The sequence below is a fragment of the Leuciscus leuciscus genome, assembly GCF_965113295.1.
Source record: "Leuciscus leuciscus genome assembly, chromosome: 22".
In the NCBI taxonomy this organism is placed as follows: domain Eukaryota; kingdom Metazoa; phylum Chordata; class Actinopteri; order Cypriniformes; family Leuciscidae; genus Leuciscus; species Leuciscus leuciscus.
Genome location: NC_138746.1, coordinates 25,968,993 through 25,996,618, shown reverse-complemented (window position 1 = coordinate 25,996,618; position 27,626 = coordinate 25,968,993). Strand labels below are relative to the sequence as shown.

Genomic DNA, 27,626 nt, shown 5'->3' with positions numbered 1-27,626 from the left:
CTGCCACTTCAAGTCAAACACATCAAATTAAAGCATGCAAAATAAGAACGATTTTATTAGTGGTCTCAGACTTCTGGACACGAAACACAAAGTCCGTTATTAGCTTTGGACTTAAAGATAAACATTCTTGATTAATGTCCAGGGCCACACACACAATACACTCTGTACTGAAATTATAATCATATCCTGTTCCTATCAGCTTCACAAAGCTGGTCATTTGTTAAACTAGTACGAAGTGTGGTAATCTCACTGTGGGGAATGACAATTTCCATGAAGAAAAGTGGGGCACAACTTCAACAAGAAAGCTCACACTCAGTTTTTATACTCATTTAGGTGAGACACTTTTCATGTTTCTTTAAAGTGTGTCTTGTTTGTGTTATGTAAGGTGTACTTTAACACTCAATCATTTGTAGTGCAGATGAAGCCCGGCTGATACACTGTTAGACCGGCTTGTTGGGTCTTGGTGGTTATCTGTCGATCAGGCCTTTTCTCTTGCACGGCGCAAGACGCCAGTATCTGTACATTTCTAATTAGAGGCAGGAAATGTTTATTGGCATTTGATTGGGTGGGCCTTTGCTGTAACTTTGGGCACATTTTAAACAAACTATTTCAGCATCCTGTTTAAATTCGCTTTCATAGCAAAGGGACAGACAGGGCAGACTGGCCCACAATTACGCAAGATTACAATGAAAACGTGATTTCAGTTCTAAAAAAATCAGCATATCATTCATATCACCAAAGTGAACCAGTTGGATGAGGCTTTTAATGTCTTAAAATATCACCCACACTTCATTATTGTCTAAATTTGGAGACAAGACACGGTAGCAAGGAATATGGTATTAAAGGAAATATTTTCCACACCACAAAGATATTTTCTTTTTCACTTGCTTTTTACTCATACATTCACATACTTTTTCACTCCAAGTCAAAAATTGTTTTATCCTGCAACATAGAAAATATGCACAAAATGTATAATAAAAAAAACACTATGGACTTGTTTTTTTTTTTTTTTTTACAATTCAATCAAGTATAATTTTCCATTGTTAGCAACTTTTTGGGAGAAAGATCCAAATTCGGTGGTAAACCGGTTCTTCTCCATGATTTCCATCATATAGACAAATGAACGATGATTATGAGTATGTTTGTTCACAGTTAAGCATATTTCCTAAGCCAATCTGTATGTCTGCTGACTAGGACACGAGTCACATAGCTGGACTCTCAGTATGTGTGGGTTTGATATACAGTACATCTTGATTTTTTTAAATGATGTGCATGACCCACTGAAGATAATGAGTTATTTTCTATTCAGCCGAGCAGGGCAATGGGTTCATGCTTTATGAGAATGGATGGATGCTTCTAGGCCTGTGTCTCCTCTCACTGACTCTGAACTTCCCAACATTTATATTCTATTCTGTGTATTGTTTGTCTTTTAACCCCAGTTGTGGTTAATCGGTGGATTTCGTAATTTCCCAAAACATATTTTCTTTTGAAAGTGCATTCCCCTGTGTCTGAATCCTTTATGTAAGGCTAGGCTTTTTTTCTTTTTTCTTTTTTTTTTTCACAGTGTTTGATTCTGTTAAAGGACCTTGAAAGTTGTGGGCGGATCACTGTATTAAAGTGTGAATGGAAATGAGACGATTTCTTTGTAATGGTTCAGTCAAAAAGACCCACAAATCTCCATCTTTATGAGTTTTGAGATAATATGTCTCAGTCTATCACTATCACGTCCATCTCAAAATGTATAAAATGTGTTACCTAAAGCAGTGTTTACCAAAAATAGAAGTCAACATGTTAAAATGCAACAAATTAATCTTTAATGTGATTAAGGAACTGAAATGTTTGAACGAAACATTTAGAAAAGTTATTGCGTTATTGAGTAATGACCTTGTTTCTTTTATTTGTTATCTTCAGGACCGTTTGTTCTTTGTCATGGAATATGTGAATGGCGGAGACCTGATGTTCCAGATCCAGCGTTCACGCAAATTCGATGAAGCTCGTTCCCGGTTCTACGCTGCTGAGGTGACCTCAGCCCTCATGTTCCTGCACCAAAATGGGGTCATTTACAGGTAAATTCATTGCATGGCAATTGACCACTGTAAAGGGCCAAAGGTCAAATCCCATTCAGCCATTGTTTGGTTCCGAACAGCAAACTTCTTCTGTTTGTCTCACTGATAGACATAGCATCATTGTTAAGTAACCAGAAGAATGGAATGTCTTGAAACCTCTAAGCCAAAATACCATTGTAACACACAAAAGATACATTCCAAATTTAGTGAAATTTTAGCCTGATCATTTTTGGACAGAAAATTAGTCATCCGTTCCAAGTGTTTGCTGAAGTTTAATCCGGAATCCAGATCATTTATTTTCTCCAAGGGCTGTCACGCAATCCTTCACAGATTAGGTCTGAAGCGAATCAAATGCAGACTGTATCACATGAACTGGCTCTGGCATGGTGCTTTGTATCTTTAGGAACTATTTTGCCTAGAGACAGGAGCCCTTGTCTGCCTTGTTTACCTCAGGTTGTTTACTTTGATGAGCTATGTGCAATGATTTATTCGTTCCCAGACAGTTTGTTTACCCTCTCAATTGTGTGTCATTAACCACACACAACGGGCAGTGCTTCTGGGGCTGGAAGGCCAGGCTTTTCTTGGGATAATTTTTTATCCATCGCTGGCTTGTTTTCAATGTGTAATCCATCTTTACTGTCAAGCAATATCATAAGTTTGCATGTTGTTTACGTGCAGCTTTATTTTGTAGTGTTAACCTCATGCATAGAATTAATATAATATAATATCAGTGTAAAATTGTATGCATGATGCCAGCAGTACAAAATAAAGCATGCAAACCTAAGATGTTTTTGGACAGTATGACAAGATGGCAAGTTGAATCTGTAAAATGACTTATTATTCTGTAATACAGATTTATTTTTGTCATTTCACTGTAAAATCGTATGCATAACAACAGCAGTATAAAATAAATATGCATGTAAACAAAATGCAAACCTATGAGGTTTTTGGACAAAATGACAAGTTGAATCTGTAAAAAAATATGACAAATTAATCTATAATACAGACTCATTTGTTATTTCACTGTTAAATTGTATGCATGATGCCAGCAGTAAAAAATAAATATGGACATAAACAACATGCAAACCTATGATGTTTTTGGACAGTATGACAAGAAGATGACAAGTTGAATCTGTAAAATGACATGAATTTGTAATACAGATTTATTTTTGTCATTTCACTGTAAAAGCTGTATGTAAACAACATGCAAACCTATGATGTTTTTGGACAGTATGATTAGAAAAAGACAAGTTAAATCTGTAAAATTACAAATGAATCTGGATTACATTCTAGTCAACTGCCATACCATCATGCAACATTTTCATTTCATTCTAAAATCGTATGCATGACACCAATACAAAATAAAGCTTCACTTAAACAACATGCAAACTTATGATATTTTTTGGACAGTATGACCAGAAAATGTAATGCTGATTCATTTGTAATTCTACAGATTACATTTTACAGGTTTTGTAGCTGGTTCAATAGAATAATGTCACACAACACTGAGAGCCCAAGTCATCATGACCCCTTCTTCCTGTCGCCCCTCTGGCCCTCACTAAACCCAGTGACCTGTGAGTTTCCTCACCCACCCATTCTCGGCCTGGTCCTGAGCTCTTTCTGGTCTTGGGCAGGAAGAATCTCATTTGGAGTTTAATGTTGTATTGAATTAAATCAACCTCCTCCCCACACTGGCCTTCCTGAACCCAGACTTTCAGAGACTGAAGGGAAATGGTGAGGTCTTATGAAAGTAGGAGACTTAAGGCGTATAGGTCAAGCAGAGGTCCGGTGGTTCTAATTGCACTGAGTTTATTATTTTTGCCTTTAAAATTTACAATAATCTCTGCTGTTAGCTACTCTAGAGACTCGTACAGCATGTTTTTGGTATGTTCAACAAAAAGAAAATGTTACCATTTGGTCATATGAACTTTATTTGGATTATTGCAAGGTACAAGAAACCAAAACGTGAAATACAACATGGAACTCGTCATACTCGCCAACATTACAGCCTTTACATGTGCTAAGAAGATTTTTTTTTTTTTTTTTTTTTTTGTCAGGTTCATTCCTCATTTAGAGCACTGAGTGAGTCCCCTGAAAAATAATAATAAAAAACCCTCTCCATTCACTTCATGAGCAGGATCTATTTAAAAACACAGTGTGTTGGACGACTGCCATGACATCCATTCACGTCTCTTATCCACCTTCCATTCGTCTGACCCCTTGTTTAGGCTTACAATCGCTGACATGATGTTTATTTGGTAAGAAAGTAGACAGGATGCGATTCGGTCAATATGAATGGCTTATTGTGTGTTATAAGAATAACAGTACACACACATACACCTCAGATCGGCTCAGGCGCCAGTTCCGTTGATTACCTGATGATGACGACTAGACCATGAATCACTGGACTAGTGCTCCACCCTCAATGAAGGTCATTTTAAGCGCAAAGCATGCTGGGAGATTGATTGATCGGAGGGCTCATGTGATTTGGCTCTCTCTTTGCTCTTGCTTAGCACAGGAAAAAACAAAGGAAGCAAAAATTGTACAGGTACTTCATACAGGAGATGAGGATCACAAAATAATATGGTGTTCCAGACACCAATGTCTCACTAGGGACATAAAAACATTTCACTCATCTGTCTGTGTGTGTCTGTGTGAACTTTAAATACAGTATACTGTGTAAGGGAATTTGTTCAATACTGTGTAAAGGGCAGACTGGGGTTAGTTGTAGCTATAAGGAACCCACACTGACATACTGTACAGCCAGACAAGATTCAACTGTTTAATGAAGGGAGATTTCACAATTGTATGTTGTAATTTAATATACTTATTCATTTTTCACTGTCATTTTTGATCAATTGAAGAAAACTGAATAAAAGTATTAATTTCTTTCAGCAAAATATTTTTTTCTGACGACAAACTTTTGAGCAGTAGTGTGTGTGTGTGTGTGTGTGGTTGAGGTACTGTATATACTGTATATAGGTGGTTCCCTATAAGGATGGACATAATAGAAATCTTTGACATTGTGGGACATTTTTTTGGTCCCCATGAGGAAAACAGCTTATAAATCATATTAAATTATGTTTTTTGAATAAGTTTTCTGTGATGGGGTAGATTTAGGCGTAGGGTTAGGGTTAGTGGCTAGAAAATGTAAATAGCTCAGTATAAAAACCATTACGCCTATGGAATGTCCTGACAATTAAACGAGTACCAATGTGTGTGTGTGTGTATGTTAGTGTGTGTGTGTGCGTGTGTGTGTGCGTGTGTGTGTGTGTGCGGTGTGTGTGTGTGTGTGTGTGTGTGTGTGCGTGTGTGTGTGTGTGTGTGTGTGTGTGTGTGTGTGTGTGTGTGTGTGTGTGTGTGTGTGTGTGTGTGTGTGTGTGTGTGTGTGTGTGTGTGTGTGTGTGTGTGTGTGTGTGTGTGTGTGTGTGTGTGTGTCTGTGTGTGTGTTCCATTAAAATTTGAAAGCCATTCAAGAGCCAATAATATATTTTAACCCAAAATAAGTTGTGAAAGGTGTTTTGTGTGTGTACATTAGTACTTCAAAATAGAGTTTCAAATCACTGTCTTTAAACAGTTTCCATTGTGACAGTATAGCACATATAATATATATATAGCACTTGTAATACATACTTTTTTAATGGGTTGCCTCTCTAACATTTCCCACCTTCAAATGGTCCAAAATGTGTCTGCTCATGGGCAGTCACTAATGCAGCCATATTACGCCTATCTTATGCTCTCTGCATTGGCTACCAGTCCGATATTGATTTTAAAATTTGGCTATTTGTTTCCAAAGCCCTCAACAATCCAGCCACTCAAGGCCTCAGGCTGTGGAATAGCCATTATGCCATTATAGTATCTGTTAGAGCTGCTCCCATGGTTTCAGAGTTCAAATCTATGCTAAAAACTCCAAGGTTGTTCAAAATGCGCTAGAGAAATAAATCTGAACTTGAACTTGAGTGTGACAATGTGCCCCTCTATTGTGTCAATGTGTTCAGTGAAATATACGCTTTTTTGTTGCCAGTGTTTTAGGTTTTTAAGGTTTAAATTAGGTAAAAATTATGACAACTATCTCTGGTCACCCCCTTAAATCTGACCACCCTGCAAAAAGCGAGCCGTGAACCATCATCATCATATTATTACCCTTGAACGAGGCTGTTCAAATCAGGTTGCTCGAGTAATAATGTCCCTGTAATAGGTCCAAGGCAGAGCTCTATGACGACATCATGTGAAACTTGTGAAAATCATTTCCACCGGCAATGAATCAAAATTCCAGCTTATTCTCCCTTTTGTCTCATTTTGGGAAAGCCCTACATTGTAGGAGACCTTGCGTGTCAGAAGACATGTTAGCTCTGCTTCAAGCGAATGGCAGAACTGCATTTTTCCCCCATGTGAACTAATTCCACCTCTCTGTGACCTGACACACATACCAGGATGGAAAAACAAAACAGAATGCAGAACATTTGAGAACAAAATGTGCAGGTGTAGTATTCTTCTCCCTATCGATGAAGGACATGGTGGCAGTTTTGATTGAAACCACGGAAGTTTGATCTGGTTAAAGAGGGCATGTTTGATCTTGACTTCTCTGCTGTAGATTGTAAGTGGCTGGTTTGCTTGTTTGTTCAGATTCACTAAATCTAAAAATAGATAGTAAGAGCAGGTGGCATAGATGTGGCTCCTCTGCTTGATTACATCTTTTGTTGACCTGTGGCTCTTGAGGGATTTGGTAGCGGTGTAACATGGGAGCTGTATTCTTGGCAGGACATGGAAGGCACAAAAGTGCTGAGACTTAGAAGGGCTTGTGATAGAACATGTGAGCTGGTAGTTATTGTAGTATTTCCACACCTTGTACTTGCGAGATCTGCTTTTGTGTGCTCTTTGTGACCTTTCTCCTGAAAAGGAACATAATACAATTGAGGTAATGTTCCTTTTCCTTCAATAAGGATAAATGTGATCCACATTGTGTAAGAGCTAATTGATATTATCCCAAGAGCACATTCAAAAATACGCTTTTACTTTAGTAAACAACTTCCTCTATGTACTAAGTATGGACTTAGAGGCTCAGTTACAGCCCCTATAATTACTAATCACTGTAAACTTGTAAACAAGTTGCACTGATTGCAAAACACAATGATTGGTTGATTTTTGTTCCTTTCCATCCACTTATATGCAAAATATATTATGCATTATATATTCTAATACATTAAATACACTGTTAGACTTTTCAAGGGTTTTTTACAGTAACTTACTGGCAACACTGTTGCCAGTAAGTTACTGTAATTAAGAGTTACAGTACCAAACCGTATTTCAGTTTTGTGTAATACAGTGCATTACTGTAAAAACGAAGCTAATCAGTACAGTGCATTACTGTAAAAACTAAGCTAATCAGTACACTACTGTAATTATTTTTATTTGTACTAAATATAAATTAGATTTGATAATTTTGATATATGATTAATTTTATTTTTATCCTACATAAGTACTACTTTCATACAAACCAATTAGACAAAGTTATCACAAAATACCATTTTTTTATTTAAAACATTTCATATATATCACAAAATAAACATGCCAATGCTGGAAATGATGTGTGAAATTTTTACACATTAATGGGTAAGTTTAGAGACAACATTTTTTGTGTTAATTTTAACTCATTCATTGTGTTAATGATTTTAACAAAGTAAATATGTCAGAGAGGTTAGCACAAAGATGTGTAAACGTGTTAAATTAACACATTATGTGCTGTCCTTCACTGCAAACATTTTTGAAAACATACATAAAATCATAAACAAAACATTAGCATTTGACTAAATGAATGTAGAGTCATTGGTTGTTTAGCTTATACAAGTATTATAATGAAATATCAACCATTACATTCATAAAACTGCAGAATATAAATACATTTTTAAGCATTCAAAAAGGAAATGTCCAAAACAGGACAAAACACAGTTCTTTTCACAATACAAGACACATAACCCCACCTTAAAAATAATTTCACTTATTTCCAAAAATGTGTTGGATTCATGTACACTGGTGGCCAAAAGAAGTATTTAAGTGGCGTAATGTTTTTGAAAGAAGTCTCTTTGATGCTCAAGAAACATTTATTATTATTATCAATGTCTGACTGTCTACTCCATCTTTTCTACAGCATAGGAGTAAAAGTCATCATCAAAATAATCTTTAAAAAGCCAACACAATGTTTTTGTCCACCTTTGTGAATAAATGAACTTCTCCAAAGATTGGTTCCTGTTCAGAACTTGATTGACAACATCAGAGTGTTCCCTGGTCTGCATGCGTGCCCACAAACACATATGTACTCAGTCCTTCAGAGGAGATCCCGGTTCCAAAACTATATGAGAGAGAGAGAGAGAGAGAGAGAGAGAGAGAGAGAGAGAGAGAGAGAGAGAGAATATTAGTGTCACATTATTTTTAACCTCCTTTTTTGTTAATTTTTATTATTATTTTCACAAAAACTTAAGAATATATATTTGTAAACAGCTTTTGTCAATAAATAGCATACAAAAGAACTAAATTAAATTATGCCAGATTAAATTTTAATACTTACAAATCCTAAATTCTGTCCAAAAATGCTGAGATGAATAGAAAGAAGTTGAATGACTGAAATAGATGATTTTAGCCCATTTCAGCTTGTCTGCAGTGAAGGAGTACCTGTTTGAGACAAATACACAGTAAGATACATGCAAGAAATCACTGTGTGATGATCGTTCTCCTTCCTACAGTAGTTAACCCACCTGTGCGCTGATATTAGGACCTTCCTAGTCAGGTGGAACTGCAATGGTAGAGTCGCTGGCTAATAAAATATAAAAATAATGCAAAAATATAAACTTAAGTTGTTTAGAATGCTAGATTTGGTCTTAGTGAGAGTTTTACTGCAGTGCTTACCTGGATACATTTAATCTGGTGAGACTGAACAAAGACAATGGTCCATCTTCTGATTGGTTCATTTGCTGTGTAATAAAGTTAGACATAATGCAAAGGTCACTTATTTGATATAAAGTTAGCCAATTTTATAGAGATTTTATAAGATATTGTTAGCTACCTAGTCTGCACCAGTGGCTCAAAAGCAATTTTCACATAGTGTATGCTAATCATTTCAGCAAACTTCTCAAAATATATCACAAATGGGCTGGCCTACCTCTGGAATCTTGCTAAGTCACTGGCGCGAATTGGCGCTTTGTTGCAGTTGCCTTTAAACACAAAAATGGAAGTAAATATTAAATTCCCAAAAAAAAAAAAAAAACTATAATATGGTATAGTTTGCAAACTAATGCTAAAACTATAAAGGTTCTCATCAGTAGGCCAACATTATAAACATAATTTCACATTAGTTTATTCACATTTATTGTTAATGTAAACGCGTTGCTCGTTGGCATATTTTAACTCGACAATTCAATAATCTAACAAAGTGTGTAAAATGAAACGTTAGCTCAGTTTACCATGGTAAAGTTCGTTACCGCCATGTTGACGACGAGTAACGTTAGGCTAACGTTAACGTTATAAAATACGATAAACTGGGCACAATCCTGTCAACATACACAGAATGTTTTTTTTTTTTTTTTTTTTTTTTACCTTGCTTGCTGATCTCTCTCTCTCTCGGTGAAGTGAATTCCGTCTCTTCCCCGGGCCAGACACGAACGTCGCGATCCAACAAAAGACAGACCCCATTACCTACACTGGATGTCTGTCACAGTCTGACGCGACACGACAAATCCCAGACAGTGTAGTGATGCGCCGCGGCCGTTATATTTCAGACGTAGTCCGATACGAGTCCAAGCGCTCGCACTAGTTCTTACAAGGGATAAACAGGTTTGCATTTAAAGGTCCGGTCGCTTCAATGTGTCCAATATAGACAGCCTCTGGCTATTATAGCGTTGTAGACACGTGGTGTAAGGCAAAAATTAGGAAATAAAAAGCACGGTGGAATGGTGCCAGCCAGAGAGGCAGTTACGTCAAATACAGTAGTATACAGCAAATTTAAAAAATACAGTAAGTCTCTGTATGTGGTGTTAGACGTCACAGAAAATTCCCATGATGCAATTGGAATCACAGTTATTTACTGTAAAGAGAAATAGCAGTATAATACTGGGGGATTTAAAGTAAATAACTGTAGAAATTACAGAAAAGTCTAACAGTGTAGGTCATGCTGATGTTGTCTGGTAACTTTCCAGGTGTGCCCAACTAACTTAGGTTTCACAAGCTTCATTCATGCTGACCATGTAAATCACTGCATACATAATATGCACTATATCTGAAGATATAGAAGATATCTTGACAACAATCCATCAACAAACATGCATTTAAGTTTGGGGTCGATTTTTTTAAAGAAGTCTCGTGCTCATCAAGACTGCATTTAAAATACAGTTAAAAATAATATTGGGAAATATTTAAAATAACTGTTTTCTATTTTAATTTATTTTAAATATATAATTTATTCATGTGATGGCAAAGCTGAATTTTCAGCATCTTTACTCCAGTCTTCAGTGTCACATGATCCTTCAGAAATCATTCTAATATGCTGATTTGGTGCTCAAGAAATATTTCTTCTTATTATTAATTTAAAAAAGAACAGCTGTGCTGCTGAACATATTTGTTGAAACGTAATTTTTAAATTTTTTGTCAAAATTACTTTATGAATAGAAAGTTCAAAAGAACAGCATTTATTTGAAATCTTCTGTAACATTAAAATGTCTTTACTCTCACTTTGAATGCATCTACGCTGAATAAAATGTGTTTTTCTTTTTTTTTTTAATGTGTATATATAATTAATTTCTTTATATAGATAGTCACAATGATCTATATATTTATTTAATTAATAAAAAAATATGATTGTTATACTAAAAGATTGTACAAAAACATTATATTAAAGAGGTGTGCGTCATGTCCTTCTTTGGTTTGTTGTAATGGAAAAGCTTGTTGTGCTTTTGAAAAAGTGCATATTTTTCAGCTTTTAGCACATTTTTTAGTAGCGAGAGGTTGTTGTGTACGTAATGGAAAAAATCACTTCTCAGGATTCACTTGAAACACAGGAAATGCTCTAAACTGAGTCTGCTGCTGTCTCCCTCTCTCTGTCTCTCTCTGCTTTCTGCCTTGTGTTCTTACCATGTCAGTACTTTCCTACAAATGAAAGGAGCTCTAGTAAATGTAATACAATAGTTAATCTCATACTCATGTCTTATTGCTGCTGAGGTTTTCATTACACCTATAATGAAAAAGGAAACATTCATTGTTTTTATAGATTTTTACTACAAACTCTCAAAAATCATCAGAGACAAATCAAATCAAATACGTTTTGTTAAATTATTCATGCTGATTTTATTATTCTATACAAGTCAGCAATATACATTTGCAGAGCTATTGGTCTGTATGAAAAATGAGGAAGAACATTTAAAAGGTCTAATAATAATTTCATTACGTTTGAGCATCATGTAATCACTGAACAAATGACACATGAGTTGTGAGTTGTGTTTTGCGAACGCAAAAGCTGAACAGTCAGAGGTGAACGAACGGCGCTGAAATGGTCTTTTGTCACTGTTGAATTCTCTGCTCTAATGTGATTTTATGCATAATATAGCAAAATAGAATAATCCAGAGAAAAGTTCAGAAACTGAAGACATAGACACGTACTCTTCATCCACAGCAGCCAATTAATGCCACTCTGAATTAATGCCTGTACCTCTCTTTTCGTGATGTTGGTTCAGCTTTGCTTTTTAAACCGGAAGAACTAAATAGCTTTTCGTTATATATATATATATATATATATATATAAATATATATATATATATATATATATATATATAACGAATGAATACGCATTTTTGAACGAATCATTCTAATGATTGACTCAACAACTCACCGCTACTATCAGTGGCTTTGAATGAATCGGTTGACTTAATGATTCAATGACTCACTCGTTAAGACAACGATTTGCCGCCACCTACTGGTGGTTTATTTGCATATTCAAAAGTACAATTTTATTATGGTTAAAGAGATAGAATGCGTAGATAGTAGTAGATTATATGCATTTATAAATAGACTATTACAAGTGAAATATAAGATAAAATTGTTGAGTATAGACCTTATTCGCCAGAGAAACGAGGGCGCCGCCATCTTTAGAATATTGTCTTTGAACTTCTGTTTTTGCAGTCGCTCTGTATATTTCTATGGCATTGCTGTCCAGGAGTAATTAGCTTTTGAAGTGGATTTACTTAATGTAAAATTAACGCAAGTCATCATGAGGATTGTAATGTTTAAAGAAGATGTCTTAACAAATGTCAGTAGACCGGGAAGATTTTAAAACGAGCCGTTCATTCATAAATATGCAAGATCGCTGTGAAAATACAGACCGGAAGTCAAAAGACAACGAGCGCAGCGCTGAAAAGGGGTGGGGCTACATAAGGTCTATAACAGAGATAATAAATGAATTGCAGTTGCATTGCATTAAATGTTTGTCTGTCTTTTTTTATTTATTTTTTTATATGGGGGCCTCCAGCTGTTTTCATTGAAACAGGCCTCCAAATTGCAATGGCTACCTCTGGACAAAGCCTCACCTTGCAACCTCAGAAAGTCATAATCAAACTCTGGAAAAAACAAAGAGTATGTTACCTAACATCTTGGAAAATAAATGCGAAAACGAGAGCAGCATTCACCATTCATGCACTTCAAAGGGGACAGATAAGAGCTGCCAATGTAGCAATGTCATATAATCTATATCAACAAATGAAACTCACTGATGAATTAAAGTCTCTTTCTTGGAAAAAAAAGGAAGAGCGACGTGACCAGAATGCGTTGGAAAGGAGACTACTGTAGGATAGGACTGGATAGAGAGAAAAAAAGAGAGACAGAAATAAGAGACAGATGGAGAGATGGACAAATCTTGTGATGTAGAAGCGCATGTGGGTAGAGGACAATAGAGCAGCCGTTCACGTCTCATGAACTTTCTACCCCTTTCTTTTTGTGCACCTACACTAAAGGTTAGATTCACCTACTTATTCTTTATTTGTACTATTTTTCCACACTTTCAAATGGAAGTATGTAAAGTATGTGAAAAATATATATATAATTAAAACCAATTTAAGCTACAGTAGCGGCCAAAAGTGATGTCCGGCCGATTCAAATTGACATCTTTGTTCTTTATTAAAACATTAGTAAAATTTTGTTTCAGATTTTGTAAGCATATTGCATAGTCATGCTTGGAGTTTCCTGAGCTTTTTGATTTTCTATGCAGTTTCTTTTTTCTTTTTTGCAGTAAAATACCTTTGTCAGATTAATATCTTAACCAAGTTTGGTGTTTTGTTCTTACCCAATATATAAAAACATGTTAAATATTTTCCTCATATTTTGATGGTTTAATCAAACTTGTAAGGTCATTAATAACAAATATCCCAAAATGGTTTATCTCCTCAATCAAGAAGTGTATCTTAAATTTAGCAAGTGGGTCTCTCACCGTGCATCTTTCCAACATTCATTAAAAGCTTTTTTCCCAAACCTTTGCATGTTAAGAGTGATTGAACACTTTTGATGGGGACAGACAGAGAGGAATGAAGCCCCTCGCGCCAACTTTTCAGACCAACGGGAACGTGCCGAGCACCAGGGTGCCTTTCTGAAAGGGAACAGTTGCGTAAGGGTTCAGACGCCCCCCTCCCTTTTCAGTGAGGATGGTTTTATGAAAACACTTTTGACTGAATGACATCCTGCAAAGTGATGTTGACATTCTTGTTGCAATCAACCATCAAACCCCAATCTGACTGGTTTCATCCAACTCCTTGTTGTCTTTCATCAGTGGCACCTTATCATCTCGCTCTCTCCTTTTTTTTTTCTTCTTTTTTTTTACTCTCTCTGTCTCTCTTTACCTTTCACTTGTGCTGGTTAAAATCACTCCACGGGTACATGCTGTGCCTGAGTCTTTAATAGTAGAGCAAGCCCAATAAACCAGTGTTTCTCAAACTTTTTTTGTCTTGTATAGCCCCATCCCGAGTGCTGAAATACTCCTGCAATCTGTCCGGAAATCTTTTTAACTTATACTTTATTTTGATGGTCCACTTTAGACATTCTACTAACTATAAGTAACTTTGCAACTACATGTCATATAACTCTCATTAGAGTATTAGTAAACTGCATTAAAACATAAATTTAGCTTTCTAAGTGTCATACTTACATTAAATACTGGCATACATTAAATGCTTCACTGTTGATCTGAATTTAACATACAGTATGTACTGTACACCGTTTAGAGATTAATCAGTTTAAATTTGATGAAATTTTTTCACGCAATCAGAATATGTACATTTAAATCAATTTAAATGGGTTTTTCCATGTACAAATATTTACAGTGTTACTCTTTGCAGTGTTAAAGAATAAAGAATAGATGGTACTTTTTTTTTTTTTTTTTTTTTTCACTGCAATGAATTTTAATTCTCATTTACATCCAATTAAATCTATTTTAGTGTAATGTTATTCACCTCCACTATGGTCATCTAGTGAAGAGACATCTTATCAGTCTTTGCCTTCAAGCAATACGTTTTATTGACACTGCAGGAAATTGACAAACTTTACTGAAGTGTGAACATGGTTGTCAATCTGTCGATCAAGACCGTCAAAGTACTATTCAAGTTGAACAATTTCAGGTGCAAGTTTCTGAGTCTTACTGAATATGCACAATTGAGAGAATTGTGATTCAATATGTTATTTTATACAGTTCAAATATCAAAGTTAGTTTTGCGTGAACATCTCTGTATCTTGATTTAATCAATTTCAATAGCTAAGAGAAAATGCTTTTAGAATATTAATACAGTTAAATGTGAAAACTTTGGCTTGATACTTTGACCTTTAATTGACTAAAATGATGTCCTTGTGCACAGGCGCACATCAGGATATTAGTGTTCGCTTGATCAAACTAATATTAGGGATATGGGTGTCAGTAAATGATTCACCGGCTGTGTTGCAAGTGTTGCTTAATATTTGGATAGAGAGAGACATCCAGAATCTGAATCATGCAGCAGTTATTTCAGGATGTTTAAGATGGCTAGATGTTTTGCTCTTTTATTAAATTTCAATTTATGGTTAAGAGGATCAAAATGTGCAGTAGAAAGCAGAGATGAGAATAAAAGCAAAAACAATAAAGATAGGCTAGGTATGTTTTAAAGATAAAGATGTCCGTTTAAGTTCATTCAAAGTTAACCTTCATAAAATTCTTCACAGAAATCCCTGTGTGCCGTTTTTCATGTAATACAAACATTTTAGTACATGCTACATTATGGATTTATAATGCTGTTTGTTACATGTGCTTAAATTTTCTTTGTAGGGATTTGAAACTAGACAACATTCTGTTGGACGCTGAAGGTCACTGTAAGCTGGCAGACTTTGGCATGTGTAAGGAGGGAATCCTGGATGGCATCACAACCACAACATTCTGTGGCACACCAGATTATATTGCCCCAGAGGTACAGTATTTCACACTCTCACAGACACAAATGCCCAGTGAACACTCGATAGTCAAATTTTTCTACTGCTTGGTTCTCATCAAAGCCAAGAAATGTAATAATATTATTTATATTGTTAAAGGGTCCTATTATGCCCCTTTTTGATGTAAAATAAGTCTCTGATGTGCCTAGAGTGTGTATGTGAAGTTTTAGCTCAAAATACCCCACAGATGATTTTTATAGCATGTTAGAATTGCCACTTTTTGGGAGTGAGAAAAATGCGCTGTTTTTGTGTGTGTCTCTTTAATTGCAAATGAGCTGGTGCTCCCAGCGACAACAAAACAGGACAATCTCGCACACTGAAAATTTTTGAAACTCTCAGTAGTGGTGTTCAGCCTTATATGTTCAGTCAGCTGTCATCTGACTGTACTGTGCATAACAAATGTGCGTTTATGAATCACGCTGACGGTGAGTATGGCGGGATAAAAATAACGACAGCTCTGGTCTCCTGGTGCTTTCACGTGCTGTCAAAAATTCCATAATTCCCACTTCTGCTGTTGAGATTACTTGCTTGTTGCATTCAAGGGGTGACTTCAAAGGGAGCTCATGTGTAATTTTTAACTAGAAAAACTCGTATTTGCGATAATTCCGATAGAATGTGTGGGCAGCATCAGTGAAAACAGGCAGGGACAATGGCAGCTTTAGCAACATTAGCTGTACAGAGTGCCAGCAAACTCTTTCAGAAAGGCAATTTGGAAAGACTGACAACATATGACGTGTGATTTTTACTTTGTCTGGATCTTAAGTTTGGGCACAAAGCGTTGGTATTGACCCATCTTTCGGACCCACTGACCACTTGTTTGTGAAACAGTCCGGCGCAAAATGATTGGTGCAAACGTTTAAGACTAAAGCAATTTTCTTCGGGGCCTTTCCTTCGATAATGAAATTTAACCACGATGTCTCCAGTGACTCAGACGGTGGAGACTCTTATGCGTCGTCCCAAAACACAACACTTGTAATGCCTCTTTGGCGCAGACTCCAGCTGCTACAGCGAGGATACAGAAGTGGTTAACTCCCACTCAGGGCTGTGTCTATGCTAATAGGGCAGATCGCCACTGGCTGTGGGCGGGGCTTCTCCCCACTATGACATCATTGGAGGGGGAATCTGAATCAGCTCATTCGAGAGACTGCTTTTGACTTAAAAAGAAATTAGTAAGTGGATTTTTACCATTATAGGCTTTTGCGTTTTGGGTGTGCTTTGGCTCTGCGTGACTGTGCAAACAAAACTTGTTCTGTCTCATGACCAAAAAAGACATTCACTATTAGGCTTAAGAGATATAACCAGTTTAGATGGAAAGGATCTTAAGCTGACTAGCTGACTGTACAATGGGAAAAAAAAAGTTCCTGTCTTAAATTTTTGAGTGCAATCAACTTGGATGTTTAAGTGTCATTCAACTAACTTTAAAAAATGAGTTGTATCTTGTATAACATAAAAAAGTTGTAAATTGCTTAACTTATTTTGATGACATATGTTGTCATAACTTATTGATAATATAATTTTTTATAATTTGATGTCATGTCAACCTTTTTCGCTCGTTGTGACAACCAACCAATGCCACTCCCACACCATATACACGCGTCAAAGTAGCCGGAGCAACGTTTATCTATTTACGGAAATGACTAGACATGCACAGGCGAGTGATGTTTGTATGCAATTTCCCAGGAAAACATCCCTCTAGGTCTAAAATATAAACATTTATAATAGGCTTACCATAGTGAATCAAGTACGACGAAAACATTATTTAAATGTTGTTAATTTTGAACAAAAAAGTTACATAGTGTACCTTTTAATATTTTTGTTAATTGACTGATGTCAGATATTTACTTATTGATTGGTTTATCACGAGCTTTCATATTGTGAGCCTCATTCATTAAACACAAGCCGAGATACTCTGAATTTCTTTAATTTTTTATTCTTACATATTTTGACATATTTGAATTAATGTGACAATTTACTTAAGAATGGTTTTACGAACACAGATGTGTTTCATTGTTGAATGAAAATAAAATGTTGCCATTTTAATTATTATTTAATTAATTAGTAGTTTTTCAGTGTTTTCCATTTTCAGTTTAGTCTTAGTTTTTCATTTCATTCAGATCTACAGGTATGAGTTTTCATATTTAGTTTACAGTAATAACCATCAGTGACCGCAGAACTTCACAGACAACTGCTGGTTTTTCTCTCCAATTCAGCACAGAACAAGTGCTTTGATCTGGACTTGATATATCCTGTTATTCTGTTGTAAGCTTCAAATGACATTCTCTTTGTTGTCATGTGTCCTTTGCAGATCTTGCAGGAGCTTGAGTACGGTCCATCAGTGGACTGGTGGGCTCTAGGTGTGCTGATGTACGAGATGATGGCTGGTCAACCTCCTTTTGAAGCAGATAATGAAGATGACCTTTTTGAGTCCATTCTCCATGATGACGTCCTATATCCCGTGTGGCTCAGCAAAGAGGCCGTCAGCATTCTTAAAGCGGTACGTGCCCATTCTTTGGGAATTTTCCGAAAGAATTAATTTTGCTTTCTCTCTCACTCTTCTGGAAAGAACCATTGGTGAGTGGTTAAGTAATAGAAGAGCAAAAGAAGATGACAGATTAGAAAAAATTACACTTCTTCTGGGAAAAGAACAGATTGTTTGTGTTCCCTGCTGGATTTTTGGATTGTGTAATCTCAGAGGTCTCATTGCAGGATGAGCAGCCCACCATTGCATGGGTTCCTCCTTTTTTAACTGTCCGAATTGGTTAAGTCAAGTCAAGTCACATTTATTTATATAGCGCTTTTTACAATACAAATTGTTTCAAAGCAGCTTTACAGAGATAACAGGAAAATGTAACAAAGTTTGTTTCCAGAAGAAAATAGTGTCACAGTCCATAAGTAAGTTCAGTGATGTTTCATTTTGTTGTAAAAAAGTTATTAATTTAGTTCATTTATATATATATAGCCGCTCTGGAGAAAACCATTATATCATCATCCACCAGCTCAGTTCAGTTATTGTATAATAGTGTCAATGCAAGCAGATCAATATTATTGTTGAATATTAAATTAAATGTTAAATTGAATGTCCCCAACTAAGCAAGCCAAATCCAATGGCAACAAAGATGAAAAAAGGCGAAAAAGGCAACAGTGGCAAGGAAACAAAACTCATCAGGTGCCACATCAGGTGGCAGAATGGAGAAAAAAACCTTGGGAGAACCAGTTCTCCTCTGGCCAATGAACGAACAGTGTATGATTATGATTCAGGCAGCATAAGAGGTCAGAAGTCAGATTGGATTGGAAGAATCAGAATATTATCCAGTTCCATCTGGTTGAAGATCGGAGTCATCACGCCGATATGGAGACGGGTTTGTTGAGGATCAGTGTATATGAAAAAGAGCTGAGGAACTTTTTATTGCTCATGTTTCATTTATATACTTTGTCTCTAATGTTTCTCCTAAAATACTTTTGGAAAATTAAAAATTGACACAAATTGTTGACAAACAGTAAAAGTATCGAGCTATAAAATAAATGTGAATGGCACACCTCTCAGATCATTTGGTGTTGGAGGAATTTGAAGGAGAGTTTCATTTCTGAACCTCCACGGGAGACATATCAGACAAAATGTCATAATTTACTTCTGTGGAACAAAGAATTATATATTTTAGATTGTCTTGCAGCTCTTTTGTTTTCCATAAAATTAAATTGAAAAAAAAGAAAGAAATTAAAATACATACAAACTAAAGTACCACAAGTTCATACAACTAGTGTTATAAGTTCTGTATCAATTTTTTTTTTAGTTCCAAAGAATCAAATATGTCAAACAGGATTGGAATGACAGAAGGGTGAATCAATGATGGTAGAATAATTTTTTTTAGCTGAATCTTTTTGATTCCTTTTCAGCAAAAGTCTCAGTTTGTTCTCCATTTCATCTTGTTGTCTAAGAGAAACAATGCAATATTAAAGCAATTCCAGTGGGCAGTGTCTATTCAGTCAATGCTTATTGCTCATATTTATTTGTCTGGCTTGTTTGACTCGTTTCTCTGTGTGTATTTGTATGCATGACTGCTTGTGTTCTTTAGCATGTTCTTTAGCATGTTTAAAAGTTACCTGCGTTACATTCATAGGCTACATTCAGAGTGCAGGCAACAGTTGCCCATATTTGACTTAGTTCATAGTATATATATACAGTAATATATATATATATATATATATATATATATATATATATATATATATATATGATCTTTTCGATTCTGATTTAGGCCACTTTCATATGCGGTCCTAAATCAGATATAGGTCCGATGTCTGAAGAATCATGTCGGAATTCAAATGACTTTTACGTCAATCTAGATCGATGTTTGTCAACATTTTTGCGTGGACTGAAGACACTTTGGTCACAGTACATACCGGTAGTTCTTTGGTCACTCGGTTAATATAAAAAGACACCAGGTGTTACACCTCATAAACAGTGTTGGGTAAAGTTACTTTTAAAAGGAATGCATTGCAATATTGCGTTACTCCTGTTTCTTAGTTACTTTTTAAGGAAATTAATGCATTATGTTACTTTTTTATTACTTGCTCTCACCTGGGCTGGGCTTTCATTTTAAAAAGTTCTAGATTTGGCAAATGTAAAGGCCCTTTCACACCAAAAGTGAAATGAATAAGCCTCAGGCTGAAGGAAATGCAAAATCTCGCCTGTACAGTAGAGGGCGCATCTCAAAACGTTCAGCTGTGCTGTCATTCTGGATTGCAGAAGAATAGGATACAGGAGAAGAAATTTCAACATGTCATGTTTATCTTAAGTCATTTTTGCTTATTTGCATGGTTGAATTGGATCATTGAAGGTCAGTAGCAAAGATATTGATTAATAAAGTGAGATTAAATACATAAAGTATATTTGTGTTATTTAAAGGTATAGCGTTATTTAACATATTTAAAGCTGCCGTCGGCAAGTCTGGCAGATTGGGTCGATTAGCCAAAATTTTTACTGTTTACAACTCTCATGCCCCTCCCCACTACCAGCGAGCACCCTCCCATCGAGGTCGTGCTCGTCGGTGCGTCACTGTGCGTGTGTACCTGATTTTCTGTGAACGCGTCCGTCTCTTCAGCATCTATCAACACCATGGACTCGGAGGTAGGCTGCCCTGGCTAATCTATCCATAGATAGCAATAACCGAGGAATTGGAAGCTTGTTAGTAGATTTTCTCTCCGCCATCACGCTTCATGCAATCTCCAGGCGAACTTCAGGCGTGGCGTGCGCATGTGATATTAACGTGCGCGAGTGAGGGGGGATCTGTGGCGTGTGCACGACCTGTGATTGACAGTCAGATCTCACCCCCCCCCTGCGCTGATTGGACCTGATGAAGCGGGAGCGCAGGATTTTTGCAAAACAAATAACACGCTCCAGGTGGAGTTAGAAGCTCGTTTTTTTTTCTAAAACCACCTTATTTATGTTGTTCTGTCGGATTATAGTGTCGATTACACTGAATATGATCAAAAAAATGTTGCCGACGGCAGCTTTAATTATTGCAGGTTTGCGTAATATTCAGAGTTTGCATTTCACTGTTTTATTCATTTTGAGGAATACTGAATCTGTTTTTGTGCAAATGAGATGAGTAAATACCGGCTCACATTTAGTCTAGAATTATAATAGCGTCATGTTTACACAGCGCACACAACACTTACTCACAATTTCTCTCAACATGAGGACAGTGTCAGTCAGTAAATGGGAAAACAAAGTAACTTGCATTACTTATTTGAAAAAGTAACTCAGATATTTTGTTGTAAACTTATAAGTAATGTGTTACATTACTAGTTACTTGAAAAAAGTAATCTGATTACGTAACTCGCGTTACTTGTAATGCATTAACCCCCAATACTGCTCATAAAAATCACAGTGACAGCTCTATACAAGCAAAACTTCGTGGAAAACTATACATTATATATCATTCTCGTGTGTGTCTTCCACACGAATTTACGCGGCACATCACCTTGTAAAAGAACTCGTAAACGTTGACTTCAATGGCCTCTATGTTTACTTCCATATGACAGCGTGCTGCTTGTCATCTTTTTTATTGTTCTTTTGCACATGCGGGTTCAGGACCCTGAACACACTCCAATCTGACATTGGCCAGATTTAAAAAAAGAATGTGAATAGCCACTAAAAATGATATCTAAGCAATAAATCAGAAATGAGCACTAAGGCTTGCAGTATGAATGTAACCATAGTGTCCGGGCACATCAGTTTGTGTGTGTGTGTGTGTGTGTGTGTGTGTGTGTGTGTGTGTGTGTGTGTGTGTGTGTGTGTGTGTGTGTGTGTGTGTGTGTGTGTGTGTGTGTGTGTGTGTGTGAGAGAGAGAGAGAGAGAGAGAGAGAGAGTGTGTGGCCTTTTTCCTTCACATGTCCAAGATTTACTTTGGCCATCCTTTGCCTATTTGTAAAGCTTTGTGGGAAACACAGTCTGTTTGTCTTGGATAGTGTCGCGCACACTGCGATCTGTCTCACTGGCACTGTAGTCACATGACCTATGGTCAGCCCAGGTCATCTTCCACAGGATGCATTCTTATATCACTCACACATCATCATTGACCATCACAACTCAACATAATGCATATGTCTTCTGGTTAACATGTCTGCTGTCAGCATCATGGACCAAATCTTTGATATTTTGCTTCTCTAATCATTTCTTCTTTCTTCGCACCATTGTTTAGTTCATGACGAAGAGTCCCAGTAAGCGGTTGGGTTGTGTTGTGTCCCAAGGACTGGAGGAAGCTATTAAAGTGCATCCATTCTTCAAAGAGATTGATTGGGTACTTCTGGAACAGAGGAAGATCAAGCCGCCATTCAAACCACGTATTGTGAGTATCATTATGTGTGAGATATTGAGGACGGTCACTTTGTTACAAAACCTAGTGCGCTGCCTACGTAGGCAGCATTTTAAGCCATCATAGGCGAGGGGGACGACATGGCTATGCTGCATATTCAAAGGCAGACACAGTGCGTTTATCCTTCCCACAGAAGTCAATCCCAGAATGCTTTGCAATGTATCAAAAAAGCAAGATATGTGTTCAGTATAAGTAATTCAGTATTAACAAGAATCTATTAAAATAGCTGTTAAATTAAAAACTGACTTTTATTCAATTTATGTGTGTGCTATGCAGTATAGTAAAAAAAAAATGTATGCTTATTGTTATCTTAGCAACTTGCTCATTTTAAAAGGTTGCATTAATTATTCAAGTTAATGCTAAACTGGAATCAGTTGTGAGTGGAGTCTTTGTATGAAATTGCCGCCTACAGTGTATAAAGCATTCCAAATTGCTAATTTATTTAAGTTCCATTTAAATTAGGATTCTGCCCCAAGGTGCAGTCACATTCGCACAATTGCACTGGCTAAAAAGGTACATTGTCTATTGACAGCAGTGTAGCGATATGAAGCACAGTTCACTCAGAAGGCACTTTCAAACAAAATCACTATTTTTAAAACACTAAGAAGGCTTGACACAACATAAAACTGTGCTTGTAAAGTTTCACCAGGGGCTCTACACATGTCACTTCATCAGTTAGTGTTTCCGGTGGATTTTTGTCAGTCAAAAGTAGCCGATCTCCAAATGCAACGTAATGAACTGACTCCATATGAGGAAATGTCATGAACTTGTAATTTCAATGAAAGCATGATAACTTAGATACAAATCCGTGAATTTGTATGGAAACAAGCTTTAGGAGCTTTCCATCTTTACTCTCCTCATGTTACGTTGCATTCGGAGATCGACTACTTTTGACTGACAAAATTCCAGCCACCGGAAACACTAAAAGATAAAGTGAGTCGTACAAAACCTTTCTTTTTAGTAAACTCTGTGTACACAAACAATGTTCTCTATGCTCGAGTTCCTGTGTAGAGCCCCTGGTGATACTTCGAGCACAGTTTTATGTTGTGTCGAGCCTTCTTAGTGTTTTAAAAATAGTGATTTTGATGCAATCATAGTCGTGCCCCATGCACTCCCATTCAAAAGGCATTTTGACCTAAAACGAAAACACGGTCAATCTTAAAAGTGGCGTTTCCATTCTAATTATGCTTTTACACGAAAGTTTGACTCTGGTAGATTAACAAAAAGAGCCTATAGGGTCAATTTTTGTGAGAGTTATCCTTTAATCAATATAATCTCTTCACAAGACTTGGATTAAACCACTTGATTCTTTTGGATTCATTAAAGATTAATATCTTAAAGATTATCCAAAGTCTTATGAGTTTGGAATGACATGAATTTAAATTGGTGAGCTACCCCTTTAAATGATTTAAAACAGAAAACATTTCAAACAAAATGCTCAAAGATGTCCATCTAGCACATGTTCAAATAGAAAAACAACTGAAAAACAGCATGGGTGCTTATTCACATGACACGGCAGAAGCCTCTCAAAAAGAAACATTTAGTTTCAATTGTTTGTTGATGAATGTCCACTTTATACCACACTATTTGCTCTTCCTTAAATATCCCGATACTGTGTTTTACAGAGTGAGAAATCGCTTCTGATGATTCATTGAGAGAACGGTCTGAACGAATGTGAATTGATTCAAACCGTTTTGCAATCCAATTTGGACAATTCACTGAAAAGAAAATAACATCTCAATAGAATGATTAATTCACAGATGATTGGCATAATTGGTTCAGTCGACAGAAATATGGGACACGCATAGTAACTGCCGAAATATTGGCAGGGAAAGTGTTTCTCGGGCCAGTCGGAGTGCTGAAGTCCCCACTGTGTTTGCATATGTGCAAGTGTGTTTTTGTACGTTATTGTCCAGAAATCTCTCATGAATCTCACATTCTTCTTCTCCTTTCACAGAAAACCAAAAGAGACGTCAACAATTTTGACCAAGACTTCACCCGTGAGGAGCCGGTGCTCACCCCGGTAGAAGACGCCATTATCAAGCAAATCAACCAGGACGAGTTCAAAGGCTTCTCTTACTTCGGTGATGAGACTCTGTCTTAAAACTAAAACCTCCATCTCTTGCGCTGTACTGCGCACACAAGTGCGCTGCGAACGCTGTGAACACCCATGAGCTCACTGTAGACCATCATTCCACAAGAATTAGATGCTTTAATTTAAAAGTAGACAGTTAGGCATTACAATTTTTCCTGCTGAACCCCAAAAAACACACAGATCCTCACACATTTCCACCAAATGAAACAGAGTAATCTTTATTTCATGTATGTAAAACACACTGAGCTATACTATGTGACATCACTAAAGCAGATGGATTGAGCTCATTAGAATCTTATGGAAAGCCATTTCATGTTTCATTTCTTCTCCCATAATGCAGTGTATCAGGGTACCACTGAAGTCAACACATTTATATGAGCACCGTTTTGAAATGCAAAAAAACCCCAAAACAAATGTAAAGAACCAGTGATTGTATTGCAGACGTGATGCTTCTGAACGTGTGAATTGGGAGTTTTAAAGCACTCAGCATTGGGATCTGATCACACGATGGTCTGATAGTCAGAGAACAGGGATTGGAGGGTACTGGGAAGGTGATGCGCAGCCTCAGAACTGCCTTTCATGAGACCATCGCACCGTTTCCATTTGAAACAGCAGTATTGACATACTCGTGTCACCAAAACAAGTGTTGTGCGTGTGTGTGTGTGTGTGTGTGTGTGTGTGTGTGTGTGTGTGTGTGTGTGTGTGTGTGTGTGTGTGTGTGTGTGTGTGTGTGTGCGCATACATACTGGAGGGTAAGGTTACAAAATGTCCCTCTTTAGTGTGTGTGTTTGTGTGTGTGTGTTCATTATATTACTGGATTGTTTTGTTGCTAGGATGTGAAACCTGTTGATTTCTCTACAATGCAACAAGGCCCATCATAATGAACGGGTCAGGACAGTAGCCAATCATGTCTCTACAGTCTACCGTACATACATGTCCTGATTACCCTAATTGTTAGCCTGTGAACTTTGAAAATAGACTAATCATCTACTGCATGGTTATGCCTATGATATTCTCATGTATTATTAGAATATGAGAAACAGTTATGTGCAATATTCTGTGTGTGTGTGTGTGTGTGTGTGTGTGTGTGTGTGTGTGTGTGTGTGTGTGTGTGTGTGTGTGTGTGTGTGTGTGTGTGTGTGTGTGTGTGTGTGTGTGTGTGTGTGTGTGTGTGTGTGTGTGTGTGTGTGTGTGTGTGTGTGTGTTGGTCTAGCGTTGATTTTTTTTCCCTCCCCCCTCTCCATTTCACCTTCTGATTCAATGTCTCTGATTTCCACTGTTTCTTACAGTCGGTCTGTTTTGTTTTGCTGATTGTTAGGTTGTCAGGTCATGCGGTTTCCAGCACAGGTCCTTTATTTCAGCTGCTACAGCCTCTGTCTTTCACGTACTCTAGTTAGACAAGAGACAAAATATTAAGCTCCTGTGGCAAAAAGGAAAAAAAGAAAGAAAGTTAAATGCATACAAATGATCTTCCATTCTAAACATTGCACAACCTTAGACTTTCTACCAACCTGTGATGCAAGACTAGTAAACAATTTTTTAAAGAAAATCCAATCAGTTCATTTCATAATAAACAGAATAAATAATGACCGCATTTATAATAAATGCAACATCTTAAACATTTCATTTTATATGTTTTTGTTTTAGATTTATTTATTTATTTTCATAGTTTTGCATAGAGTCATGCCAACACCGGGCTTTAATATGAAATCCAGGCTGATTGTTTATAAAAAAAATTTAAGTCACCATGAAATCAAAATGGACAATTCTTATTTTTTATGGAATTTAGCAGAATACTATTTATTATAAATTATTTATCCACGCACATCATTATTTTAAAATTCATGTTCCCTCATAAACTTTAATCAAAAGAACTTCCCCTCCCTCTTGCAGACTTCTCTTCTCTTCTCTGATGACATGTTTACTCATATATAAGATCACCAAAATAAAATGGCTTGTGAACGCGTTTCATGTTGACTTTGAGGCTTTTACTTTTTGAGGCATATTTGACTTTTTTTTTTTCATTTTTTTTTTTTTTTCATTTCTGGTTTTTACTTTTCATTTGCTTGGTTGTTTTCTCGAAGCATGTTCGGCCTTAGTTGTGCCCCTCTGAACCGGCATCTAAAGGCCTTTGACGGAGCAAAACCGCAAACTCACACAGCTGCAATACATGTGGACTGATGAGCAATTTACAATGTTATTTTGGACTTCATGAGTGACATGTTTATTTTTTTTTCTTTTGACTGTTTTTGAAATGACTATAGGAAACACATTGACATGTTCAAGCAAAATAGATGAAAAAGTACCTCTTTGGTTAAACGTGAATCTGTGTATCACAAAGGAATACATATTTGTATATACAGAGGTACAGTGCATATTAAGATAAGTTATACAAGTGTTTTATGTCACTGTAAGTATCATAAATGTGTATGTATTTCTTTTTTATTGTATTTTGCAGCTTCATATGTACAGTATGTCTTTTTTTTTTGTTTACCATTAGTCACTGTCATGTCGTTATTTGCATTTTACTCTGTGCCAAATGTACTGTTCTCAAAGGATGTGAATGTGCATTGTTTGGTTTGTAACCTATTAAATAAGATGTCATAAATTAACCAAACTGTTTGAAGTGCAAATTAGTTTCCAAATTCATAGTGCTGTAGCTGAGATGTTTTTTGTGCATATTCTATATTTTTACAGAGAACACAGTAGTGGCTGATTGTCATTGGCTATAATAAGATTGCAATTTTAGGGCATTATTAATTGAATCATTGTGACCGCTAATGGGATGCATCTGAATGAGAGAGAGAATTTAATCATTGAAATAAATAAATAAATTAATTAAAGAACTGTAGAGGGAATTGTTGGAAGAAAAAACTGTTAAGGATGAGAAAAATGTGACCCAGAGAATTTTGGTCAAAAATAAGGATCATCATGACCAAAACAACGAGTGAAGGATGTGTCCTGTAACATGTGACCTTCTATTCTAAATAGAGGCTATAGATGTCCAAGGACATGAGGAAATGCATATGCTTGTCATTTCAGGAATGCTCAAAACTCGGAACTGCTCTTTGTGCAATAGTGCAAAAGTTAAAGTTGTATTGTGCT

General features: G+C 36.4%; 1 protein-coding gene and 2 long non-coding RNA genes across 5 annotated transcripts in view; 1 reads left to right on the top strand and 2 right to left on the bottom strand.

Annotated features, from left to right (window-relative positions):
• prkceb (protein kinase C, epsilon b) overlaps window positions 1–25,803 on the top strand; it is a 100,613-nt gene extending 74,810 nt beyond the window's left edge. For both annotated transcript variants that reach the window (XM_082154468.1, XM_082154467.1), the window contains exons 11-16: window positions 1,912–2,066; window positions 15,388–15,526; window positions 17,854–18,042; window positions 22,253–22,399; window positions 24,384–25,638; window positions 25,735–25,803. In XM_082154468.1, the coding sequence (XP_082010594.1) occupies window positions 1,912–2,066; window positions 15,388–15,526; window positions 17,854–18,042; window positions 22,253–22,399; window positions 24,384–24,530 (777 nt within the window). In that variant the 3' untranslated portion in view covers window positions 24,531–25,638; window positions 25,735–25,803. The remainder of the gene's footprint in view (window positions 1–1,911; window positions 2,067–15,387; window positions 15,527–17,853; window positions 18,043–22,252; window positions 22,400–24,383; window positions 25,639–25,734) is intronic.
• The window catches only part of LOC309487047, a 188,968-nt gene that overhangs the window by 55,437 nt on the left and 105,905 nt on the right, over window positions 1–27,626 (bottom strand). The gene's annotated exons all lie outside the window — the stretch shown is intronic.
• Window positions 7,640–10,108, bottom strand: LOC309486078. 2 transcript variants are annotated; one of them, XR_014201386.1, is made up of 6 exons: window positions 9,657–10,108; window positions 9,223–9,274; window positions 8,970–9,034; window positions 8,819–8,877; window positions 8,632–8,735; window positions 7,640–8,415 (listed from the first exon to the last, which is right to left on the bottom strand). It is a non-coding gene; the product is annotated as an uncharacterized lncRNA (long non-coding RNA). The 2 variants fall into 2 exon arrangements; XR_014201387.1 differs by lacking the exons at window positions 9,223–9,274; window positions 9,657–10,108 and having other exon boundaries at window positions 8,970–9,215.